The sequence below is a fragment of the Cervus canadensis genome, chromosome 7 (genome assembly GCF_019320065.1).
Source record: "Cervus canadensis isolate Bull #8, Minnesota chromosome 7, ASM1932006v1, whole genome shotgun sequence".
NCBI lineage: Eukaryota > Metazoa > Chordata > Mammalia > Artiodactyla > Cervidae > Cervus > Cervus canadensis.
In genome coordinates this window covers 63264502-63276957 of record NC_057392.1, presented here as the reverse complement: position 1 = coordinate 63276957, position 12456 = coordinate 63264502, and the positions used below count along the sequence as shown (strand labels likewise).

General features: G+C 39.4%; 1 protein-coding gene across 1 annotated transcript in view; it reads right to left on the bottom strand.

Annotated features, from left to right (window-relative positions):
• GNB4 (G protein subunit beta 4) overlaps positions 1 to 12456 on the bottom strand; it is a 67728-nt gene that overhangs the window by 24324 nt on the left and 30948 nt on the right. The window contains exon 2 of the mRNA XM_043473675.1: positions 11000 to 11096. Coding sequence (XP_043329610.1) covers positions 11000 to 11056 — 57 coding nt within the window. The 5' untranslated portion in view covers positions 11057 to 11096. The remainder of the gene's footprint in view (positions 1 to 10999; positions 11097 to 12456) is intronic.

The window sequence follows — 12456 nt, the reverse complement described above, 5'->3', positions numbered from 1 at the left end:
ATCTTTAAACCCCATCCCAGACATGCCCAGGGGAGCTCACAGATATCCTACAAAAATAACCACAGAGACTTTTCCAAGTTCTCAAAGGAGCCTCAGGCACACAGTGAATATAAACTAACCATAGGGGCTTACTCAAGTGACCTTAGGCAGCTAGGAAGACATTAAGGATTGATTAATGTTCCATACATACATACATCTGGTAACAACAGACTGAATTATAGGAAGACATGCACAACAGAGTCTGTTGCTATATAGCCTGCAACTGTCAATCAGACTTGAGTATGTCCATTTGCATTCCCTTTCCTGACTGGTGGTGGTTAAAGCCCTATTTGGCATTGGGCAGAACCAAAAGGAAGAGAAAAGTGAAGTTGCGCAGTCGTGTCCGACTCTTAGCAACCCCATGGACTGCAGCCTACCAGGCTCCAACATCCACGGGATTTTCCAGGCAAGAGGGGAAGTATAAAAAAGGGAAACCTTTTGACTTCTCTGGGGTCAGCCTGCTCCCATGTCTATGGAGTATCTGTTTAATAAAAGTTCTGTCTGCTTGAGCTGTAACTGAGGTGTAACTTGCCTGTTGTTTTTAAACCGTTTAGTCTACCATTTAAATTTTTGCTGCAATGAGATAAGAACAGAGGGAGAGAAATAAACCAACCTGACAGAAAGATAATCAGTCTGCTGTATACCTGAAATTAACCTGGACACTGTAAATCAACTATACCCCAAGAATAAAATTAAAATAAAACTAAAAACAGACACACCACTTGACTCAGCAATTCCATTCCTGAGTATTTATCCAAAAAAAACCCCTGAAAACACTATTTTAAAAAGATACATGTACCCCAATGTTCATAGCAGCATTATTTATAATTGCCAAGATATGAAAACAATCTAAATGCCCGACAACAGATGATGCATAAAGAAAATATACACACACACATATACACATATAATGGAATACCACTCAGTCATAAAAAAGAATGAAATTTTGCCATTTGCAATGGATGGATGCAAGCCCAATATGGATGGACTTGGATGGTATCATGCTAAGTGAAATAAGTCAGAGAAACAGTGTAGGATATCACTTTTATGTGTAATCTAAAGAATAAAACAAACTAGTGAATAAAACAAAAAGGAAGACTTACAAATATAGAGAACAAATTAGCAGTAACTAGTGGGGAGAAGAGGTGGCAAGAATACACAGAAGAACTGTACAAAAAAGATCTTCACGACCCATATGATCATGATGGTGTGATCACTCACCTAGAGCCAGACATTCTGGAATGCGAAGTCAAGTGGGCCTTAGGAAGCATCACTATGAACAAAGCTAGTGGAGGTGATGGAATTCCAGCTGAGCTATTTCAAATCCTAAAAGATGATGCTGTGAAAGTGCTGCACTCAATATGCCAGCAAATTTGGAAAACTCAGCAATGGCGACCAGACTGGAAAAGGTCAGTTTTCATTCCAATCCCAAAGAAAGTCAATGCCAAAGGATGCTAAAACTACCGCACAATTGTACTCATTTCACATGCTGGCAAAGTAATGCTCAAAATTCTCCAAGCCAGGCTTCAACAGTATGTGAACTGTGAATTTCCAGATGTTCAAGCTGAATTTAGAAAAGGCAGAGGAACCAGAGGTCAAATTGCCAACATCTGCTGGATCATCGAAAAAGCAAGAGAGTTCCAGAAAAACATCTATTTCTGCTTTATTGACAACACCAAAGCCTTTGTATGGATCACAACAAACTGTGGAAAATTCTTCGAGATGGGAATACCAGACCACCTGACCTGCCTCTTGAGAAATCTATACACAGGTCAGGAAGCAACATTTAGAACTGGACATGAACAAGAGACTGGTTCCAAATAGGAAAAGGAGTACATCAAGGCTGTATATTGTCACCCTGCTTATTTAACTTATATGCAGAGTACGTCATGAGAAACGCTGGGCTAGAGGAAGCACAAGCTGGAATCAAGATTGCTGGGAGAAATATCAATAACCTCAGATATGCAGATGACACCACCCTTATGGCAGAAAGTGAAGAAGAACGAAAGAGCCTTGTGATGAAAGTGAAAGAGGAGAGTGAAAAGTTGGCTTAAAGCTCAACATTCAGAAAACTAAGATCATGGCATCCAGTCCCATCACTTCATGGCAAAAAGATGGGGAAACAGTGGAAACAGTAGCACACTTTATTTTTGGGCTCCAAAATCACTGCAGATGGTGTCTGCAGCCATGAAATTAAAAGACGCTTACTCCTTAGATGGCAAGTTATGACCAACCTAGACAGCATGTTAAAAAGCAGAGACATTACTATTTGCCAACAAATGTCCGTCTAGTCAAGGCTGTGGTTTTTCCAGTAGTCATGTGTGGATGTGAGAGTTGGACTATAAAGAAAGCTGAGTGCCAAAGAACTGATGCTTTTGAACTGTGGTGCTGGAGAAGACTCTTGAGAGTCCCTTGGACTGCAAGGAGATCCAACCAGTCAATTGTAAAGGAAATCAGTCCTGAATATTCTTTGGAAGGACTGATGCTGAAACTGAAACTTCAATACTTTGGCCACCTGATGTGAAGAACTGACTCATTTGAAAAGACCCTGGGAAAGACTGAAGGCGTGAGGAGAAGGGGATGACAGAAGATGAGATGGTTGGATGGCATCACCAACTCAATGAACATGAGTTTGGGTAAACTCCGGGAGTTGGTGATGGACAGGAAGGCCTAGCGTGCTGCAGTCCACAGGGTCACAAAGAGTCGGACACGACTGAGTGACTGAACTGAACTGAGTGGGGAGAAGAAAGGATAGAGGGACAAGAAACGTGCAGGAAATTAAGAGGTGTAAACTACTATGTATAAAATAAATAAGTTACAAGGATGTATTGTACAACACAAGGAATAGAACCAATATTTTATAATAATTATAAATAGAATATAACCTTTAAAAGTTATGAATCACTATACTATACATCTGAAACAAAATACCATACAACTACACCTCAATTAAAAAATTTAATTAAAAAATATAACACTTCTTTAAAATATTTTGTAAGTATACTATATACAAATGCTATTAGAAATAAAATACTTTAGCTCTAACATGATAAAAAGATATGACATGTCAGGAAAATAACTTTTTATATAATGTCACATCTATATTTTTATATTAAAAGCAAATTCTCTACAGGTTATCAGGTATTTATGCTTAAGTATTACGGGGTAGCCTTTCAAAGAGACCTTAAATTTTTACACAAACTGAAAAGAATTATTAAAAGGAAGAAAATGAAACAAAAATCAATGTAACAAAGTAAGTAAAAGCAAGCAAAGGACATGTTTAATAACCAATATAATGTTTTAATGGAGAGGGAAATGGCAACCCACTCCAGTATTCTTGCCTGGAAAATTCCATGGATGAAGGAGCCTGGTTGGCTACAGTCCATGGGGTCGCAAAGAGTCGGACACGACTGAGCGACATCACTTTCTTTCTATAGCTCCTTTTGGAAATGGAATGGCAGCCCACTCCCGTGTACTTGCCTGGAGAATCCCATGGATGGAGGGGCCCGGTAGGCTGCAGTCTATGGGGTTGCAAAGATTTGGACACGACTAAGTAACTAACACACACACACACAAAATGTTTTAAATCAAGTTTATCAGTTAATAATAAATTTAGAAGATTCATATACATGGGAAAGAGAAAGTGAAAGTCACTCAGTGTGTCCAACTCTTTGCAACCCCATGGATATTCCCTGGAATTCTCCAGGCCGGAATTCTCCAGGCCAGAATTCTGGAGTGGGTAGCCTTTCCCTTCTCCAGGGGATCTTCCCAACCCTGGGATTGAACCCAGGTCTCCCACATTGCAGGTGGATTCTTTATCAGCTAAGCCACAGGGAAGCCTAAGAATACAGGAGTGGGTAGTCTATCCCTTCTCCAGCAGATCTTCCCCACCCAGGAATAGAACTGAGGTCTCCTGCATTGCAAGCAGATTCTTTACCAGCTTTCTTTATCAGGGAAGCCCCATATACATGGGAAGCACAATTCATTTTTTCCCACTAGATTTGTTCCAAACATTTTCTCCTAAAGGTTAGGGTAGTATTATCTTCAACTCTTATTTTTCCCCACTGTGCTTTGCAGGCACTATTTGTTGAATTAATGTCCCCAAAGGACAACCTGTTCCATTCATTCAGGGGAAAAATGCCAGCCACTGCCTGCAACAAAGGCTAAATGGATATACGATCTTTTTGGTAGCCTTTGACCTATTTATAAACACTTAGAATATTTCTATATGAGGGTGTTCATAAGTAGTTACACACACATATGATTTCATTCTCTCATTCTCAGTCTAACTGTGGGTTTAGAAACCTGATTTGGCAGGGAATAATTTAGCCCACTCTCCTACAATGAAAGAACTTCCAGAAATGACAGAGATGGCCTGAGCCATGTCCAAAAATGGTGCAGTTGAAGACTAAAGTCTATAAAAAAGAGCTCTCTGATTTTAAGCTTTATGAAAATGAACTGTCATTGTTTAGGTTATTTTTCTTAATCCAGTCATTCAATAAAAAAATGTCTGTTGTACACACTACTCTAGGCACCATGGAAACAGCAGCAGACCCAAAATCCCTGCCCTCACAGAGCTGACCTTAATATTAACAACACAGTTAAAACACTGTAAGTGAACATGATTGAACTTAGTCTAATAAACAGTTATATTCACTATAAAACGGAATATAAGGGAATCATCCCCAATTAACAGATGAATTTCTTACCGTCCACCTTAAGAAATGCAAGCTCTGATATTAACATCTTTGCTCAAAGTAACAGAAAATTGGTGCTTCTCACCCCAAATCAAACAAGCATAAATTACAAAAGAAAATCTGTTTTTTCTATTTTTTCAATTTAAAATGAATCATGGTTAATCAATGATACTCAAATATAAAACGCAAAAATGTTTAATGAATCATGTATTGTACCAAATAGCACACATTTCTATTATGTCATGTGTTTATACCTTAGTTAAATATACAGTTAAGTTATATTTCTGGAATTAAGAGAGAAAAAAAGGAAAGAAGGAAGAAAGGATTTTTAATTATAGTATGACATGATTAAACTGAAAAGTATGTGGTATTTTACATACATGTGGTTACTTGAAATCACGTAAGATGATTCAGTGAGCTATATGCTCATGACATTCTACTTGGATGCTGGTGAGATATAAAGGTGATTAAGACACAGAATTTTCCAGTCAGACACAGGTAGTGGAGGCAAACATGCACAAGGAACTATAATACAAAGCAAGCTGCAATCAACCCTAAAACATAAATCTAAAAAGCTGTACAAAGAACTGCCACTTACTGGCACTGGTCTAAGTCCTTTACGTGTCATTTTGTTTCATTCTTCTCCATAAACCTATATAGCAGGCTTTAGTATTCATTCTTTACAGCAAAGATGCTGAGCATCAAAAAATCTGTACATGTGTCCTGACCACAAAATAATTAAAAGACAGAATCCATGCACTTTTCCATCAGGCCATGCTGCCTTCCAGCAAAAGCAAAAGAATTACAAGTGGAGGACTTTGAGGCGGCTTTTTAGAGGAAGAGTAGGATTCAATGAACAGAAGTACCAGGAGCAAAATCAGAGCAGAGGAAGTGTAATTCCAGGCAAAGTAAAAGATCTGGAAAAAAGCAAGAAAGTAGAAAAGAGCCGTGCATGCTCAGGAATGACAACAAATTCATGTGGCCGCAGCCCAGGCTACAAAGCCAGAAGTTAGACCCGCTGGGTCTACAGTGGTCGTATGGCAGGACCACTGCCATATAGAGACCCTAGAGTGGGTCTACAGGCAGGTCCATGTGGTGCCCACGGCACCAGTTCTGGAACCAAAATACACCTGGTTTGAGCCCTGGATCTACCACTTCAAAGTCATGTTACCTTCACAAGTTACTTAATCTCACTGAGGCTCAGCTTCCTCAACTAGGAAATGAAGAAGGACCATCTACCTCACAGGGTCGCTATGAGAACTAAATGAAATTCACATGTGACCAAATAACTGGCCAAGCACTTCAGACAAGAACATCACAAGAAATGAAAACTGCACGCTGACATCCATGATGAATATAGATTCAAAAATCCTCAACAAAATATTAGCAAAAAAAATTCAACAATACATCAAAAGGATCATACACCATGATCACATGGGATTTATTCAAGGGATGTAGGTACAGTTCAACACCCACAAATCAATGTGATATAACCACATTAACAAAATGAAGGATAAATATCATACAGTTATCTCAACACATGCAGAAAAAGCTTTTGACAAAATTCAATATCCACTTATGGTTAAAAGAAAAAGCCTCTTAACAAAGTGGACACAGATGCAATGTACCTCAACATGATAAATATGACATATATAACACCAAACATATGTAACATCAAACATATATAACATCATACTGAATGGTGAAAAGCTTAAAGCTTTTCCTCTAACATCAGGAGCAAGACACAGATGCCCACTCTTGCCACTTTGATTCAGCACAGTACTGCAAGTCCAAACAGAAATAAAACAAAGGGCATTAAAATGTGATAGGAAGAAGTAAAACTATCACTATTTGCAAATAACATGATATTACATACAGAAAACACTAACGACTCAATCAAAAACTGAGAACTAATAAAGGAATTTGGTAAACTTGCATATATATAGAAATATATACGCAATATATACAGTATATATTTATACAATATAATGTATATACAATATACAATGTATATATAATATATACAAAACATACAATTATACAGAAACATACAAAATAAGTATATAGAAATCTGCTGCATTTGTATACACTAATAATGAGCTATCAGAAAGAGAAATTAAGAAAACAATCCCATTTACAATTACATCAAACAGGATAAATCACCCTAGAAATAAATTTATCCAAGAAGGTAAAAGACCCGTGGGCTTCCCAGAGGGTGCGATGGTAAAGAATCTGGCTGCCAATGCAGGATGTGCAGGAGATGCAGGTTCGATCCCTGGGTCGGGAAGATCCCCTGGAGTAGGAAATGGCAACCCACTCCAGTATTCTTGCCTGGGAAATCCCATGGACAGAGGAGCCTGGCAGGCTACAGTTCACGGGGTGACAAAGAGTCGGACACGACTGAGCACACAAAAGACCTGTACACCGAAAACTAAGACACTGATGAAAGAAAATGAAGACGACACAGATAAATGAAAAGATATTCTGTACTCAATGGATTGGAAGAATACTGTTAACATGTCCATACCCTAAACAATCTAGATTCAATGCAATCCCTATCAAAATCCCAATACCATTTTTCAAAGAAACAGAACAAATAATCCTAAGATTTGTATAAAACCAGAAAAGACCCCAAACAGCCAAATGCAGTCTTGAGAAAGAACAAAGATGGAGGTATCACATGCCTTGATTTCCAAGCATTAACATATTACAAATCTATAGTAATCAAAATAATATGATACTGACACAAAGCAGACACACAGATGAACGGAACAGAATAGGGAGCACAAAAACACACCCACACAGATATGATCAATTAATTCACAACTGAGGAGCCAAGAACATACAATGGGGAAAAGACGGTTTCTTCAAAAAGTGGTGTCGGGAAAACTGGACAGCTACATGCAAAAGAATGAAGCTGGACCACTATCTTATACCATTTTTCCAAAAAAGACATATAGATGGGTCAACAGATACGTGAAAACTTGCTCAGATCACTGATCATCAGGGCAATGAAAATAAAAACCACAATGAGATAGTATCTCACATCTGTCAGAATGGCTATCATCAAAAAGAGGACAAGGACTTCCCTAGTGGTCCAGAGGTTAAGACTTTGTGCTTCCCATGCAGGGAGCATGGGTTCTACCCCTGACTGGGGAACGAAGAGCCCACATGCTGCATATAGTACAGCCAAAATATAAAAATTAAAAAAATAAAACGAAAAAGAGGAAAACTCAAAAAAAGTTTTTAAAAGAGAGACAGAATAACAAGTATCTGTGAGGATGTGGAGAAAAGGGAAACTTGAGTGCTGTTAGTGGGAATGTAAATTGGTGCAGCCACTATGGAAAACAGTATATTAGTATATAGGTTCCTCAGAAAATTTAGAAAAAGAACCACCATATTATCTAGCAGTTCCACTTCAGGGTATGTATCTAAAGAAAACAAACACCTTAACTTAAAAAGATATACTCACCCCCATGTTCCCTGCAGGATTATTTATAATAATCAAGATATGGAGACACCCATGTATCTGTTGACAGATGAAAGGGGACACACACACATAAACACAGTGGAATGTCACTCAGCCATAAAAAAGAATATCTTGCCACCTGTGCTGACAACGTGGATGGACTCTGAGGGCATTACACTAAAACAGAAATATGTCAGACAGAGAAAGACAAATACCATACAATCTCACATGCGCAATCAAACAAACAAACAAAAAACACCCAAGCTTATAGATACAGAGAACAGAATTTTTTAAAATGAGATGACCACATGACCAATGTGCTTGGCCAATCAGTCATTCCTGTTCAGGATCTGGAACAAGTGAGATAAAGAGATGCTGAAGAATCCATTCTGGTGGTGGCAGCAACATCCAACTAAGAGATTAGCCTATGAAGCCTTCTCTGATCATCCCAGGCAAAATAAATCCCCCTTTGACAGCTTTGTTTGGATACCTAAGGTATCCATTCAGAGTTCTCATTCACATCTAAATCATTAGCTTCCTGAATTCCTGGGAATAAGACTGGTTGCTCCTTGGAAGGAAAGTCATGACCAACCTAGACAGCATATCAAAAAGCAGAAATATTACTTTGCCAATAAAGGTCCATCTCATCAAGGCTATGGTTTTTCCAGCAGTGATGTATGGATGTGAGAGATGGACTATAAAGAAAGCTGAGCACCAAAGAATTGATGCTTTTGAACTGCAGTGTCGGAGAAGACTCTTGTGAGTCCCTTGGACTGCAAGGAGATCCAACCAGTCCATCCTAAAGGAGATCAGTCCTGAGTGTTCATTGGAAGGACTGATGTTGAAGCTGAAACTCCAATACTTTGGCCACCTGATGCAAAGAACTGACTCATTGGAAAAGACCCTGATGCTGGCAAAGAGTGAAGGCAGGAGGAGAAGGGGACGACAGAGGATGAGATGGTCGCAGGCATCACCGACTCAGTGGACATGAGCTTGGGTAAACTCCGGGAGTTGGTGATGGACAGGGAGGCCTGGCGTGCTGCGCTCCACAGGGTCGCAGAGTCGGATACTACTGAGCAACTGAACTGAACTGAAGACTGGTTATAGTTTTAATTCACTCATCTCAACATTTTTCTGCTGACTGTTCTTTACCCATCCCTTGTTTTTCCTACTCCCTTTCTCTCCTTCCTGTAATACCTCTGCATAGATCCTATAATTGTTCCTTTTTTTTTTTATTTTAAATCTTCACTTTTGGATGAGAAGAAAAAAAAATCTTCACTTTTAAATTAGATAAGTAATTCTGAAATTACTGCTGCAAAAGATTCATATCTCTCATACTGGAGGATCACAGGAGTGTTCCAAGTTACTAATAACTTGGATTCTCCCTGCTTCATAATGAGGTTCTTCATTTATAAGTTGTTTAACCCTTACTTTTCCCTGTGAAAAGAAGTAGGTAGCACCACACTACACACAATTTAGTCTCTCCTCTACCCTGCTCACCAAGGGGCTTCCTAAAAGATGGCATATCTATACCCTTTCATTCTTATCTCTGCCTTCCTTGCTATTCCTCAGTCCAGAGAAGCACATTTCCATTGTTCCAAAAGAAAGGAATGATGTTGTCCCTATGGGAATATAAGATTTACAGCCTCAGAATTCTCCTTTTAGAGCCTGTCCATACCCTGATATTTGATAACTCCCCCCCCTTCTATTAGGGTCTGAAGTTTTAAGTGTTTTTAAATTTTGTTAAAGATGAAGTTGTATTTGTTCCTCATGCTCTTTACTGTTTAGAGTTGATTTCCAAGAGTAAAGAAGACAGACATGTCTTTATTATGCCACTGGACTTCCCAAGTGGCGCAAGTGATAAAGAACTCACCAGACGATGCAGGAGACAAAAGAGACACAGGTTTGATCCCTGGGTTGGAAAGATCCTCTGGAGAAGGAAACGGAACCCACTCCAGTATTCTTGCCTGGAGAATCCCATGGACAGGGGAGCCTGAAGGGCTACAGCCCATGGGGTCACAAAGAGCTGGACACAACTAAAGCGACTTAGAAGCAGCATTATGCCACTAATTATTTTTAATGTTTTTCTGCAATCTAACGTTTTAGAGATTAATTTTCTAGTATATTACAATACAATATCTTCCTCATTGTATTGCTGTTGTTCAGTCTGTCCAACTCCTTGAGACCCCATGGACTGCAGCACGCCAGGCTTCCCTGTCCTTTACCATGCCCTGGAGCTTGCTCAAACTCATGTCCATTGAGTTGATGATGCCATCCAACCATCTCATCTTCTGTCATCCCCTTCTCCGTCTGCCTTCAATCTTTCCCAGCATCAGGGCCTTTTCTAATGAGTTAGCTCTTCGCATCAGGTGGCCAAAATACTGGAGTTTCAGCTTCAGCATCAGTCCTTCCAATGAATATTCAGGGTTGATTTTCTTTAGGATTGACTGGTTTGATCTCCTTGCAAATCCAAGGGACTCTCAAGAGTCTTCTCCAGCACCACTGTTCAAAAGCATCAATTCTGTGATTCCAGGCGTGTGAGTAGAAGAGGATGATGTCAGCAGGGATTACATGTACAATATTAGCTTCTTAGGGACAGAAAGGTCACTGGTCCACATAGGTATCTGTTAGAAATGACTTTTGGAGTGTTCTTTAGAGACATGATAAAAACAAACTGACCATTTCTCATTTCAAAAATTATTTAGTATATGTAAACTATTATTCAAATTTTGTTCATCACTAGTAGTTCATGAAAGTGTGAATAAAATTTCAAAATGAAGAAGTTTGCTCTTACCTGGATCTGATTCCGAAGCTGCTCAGCTTCCTGCCTCAGCTGTTCCAGCTCACTCATCCTTGAATTTCCTCACGGCAGAAATTAACAAATGAAAGCCCTGTACACAAGAGAAAGAGAAAGACTGATTCACTTCTCCATTTACATATTAATCTACTTTTTAAATACTGACATATAATTGGTCCTTCTGAATCTCAAATGCAAACATTATTACTAGAACTTAAAATGGCTTAGTAAATAGAGATCTAGATTATTTACTAAAGGATTTTATGGAGGAATGGGATGAGAGGATGGAAGAGACACCTTGATTAGTAGTATTCAAGACTAAACTATAGACAATTAGTACTAGAACTGAGTCCAGTGAGAAATACAACAGTTCCAAAGGTACCAAGAGACATTTGGACCTAGATGCCTAAAAGGCACCTCAACTTACTTCAAAAGTGAACCCCACACCTTTCTCATCACTGTAAATGGCAATTCTGTCCTTTCAATTGTTTAAGCCAAAAATCTGGGAGCCATCCTTAACTTCTCTGTTCTGTTTCTTTTATATCCTACCTCTAATCCACCAGCAAATCAGGTCAGGCATTCCTTCAAAAAATATCCAGGATTTGACCAACTCTGATTACCCTACTCTGACTACCTTGGCGGAAGTCACCACTATCATTCCCCGGGTCTCCTTCCTATCGCCCTTGCCCTCTCTCTGGTCTATTCTAAACATAGCAACCAGTGATCCTTTGAAAATACAAGTCACTCTTCTGCTTGAAATTCTACAATAGCTTTTCACTCCACTCAAATGTAAAGTCTGTTTATCTTGACCTACAAAGCTTTACGCTTCCCTGGGGGCTCAGCAGTAGAGAATCTGCCTGCAATGCAGGGGATGCAAGCTCAATCCCTGGGTCAGAAAGATTCCCTGGAGAAGGAAATGGCAACCTGCTCCAGTGTCCTTGCTTGGGAAATCCAATGGACAGAGCAGCCTGGTGGGAGACAGTCCATGGGGTCACAAAGAGTTGGACACAACTTAGTGACTAAACAACATCATCAATGCAGAGCCTTACACAATCTGTTATACATCCTTCTAACATCATATCTCTGCTCCCTCTTCCCCCTCTCTCTCTGGTCCAGACACTCAAAAGCCTTCTTAATATTAGAAAGCGTTCTTAGTGAGCACACCAAGCAGGCTCCAGCTTCAGTCTCGGCACTTGCTCTTACCTCTGCCTGGAAGCCTCTGCCCCTGATATTTTCATTCCTTGCACCTTTATCTCGATTCAAATGTTCCTTCTCAAAACAACCTTCACTGATAGCACACATGCACCCAACTGGACCCCCTTACCCCTTGTGTGCATCTAAGATGTACAACGTGATTTGATATTTTTATATTTGCAATATGATCACCACCAAAGCATTCACACCTCTCTCACATCACATAATTACCATTTCTATTTTATGGAGAGAATATTTAA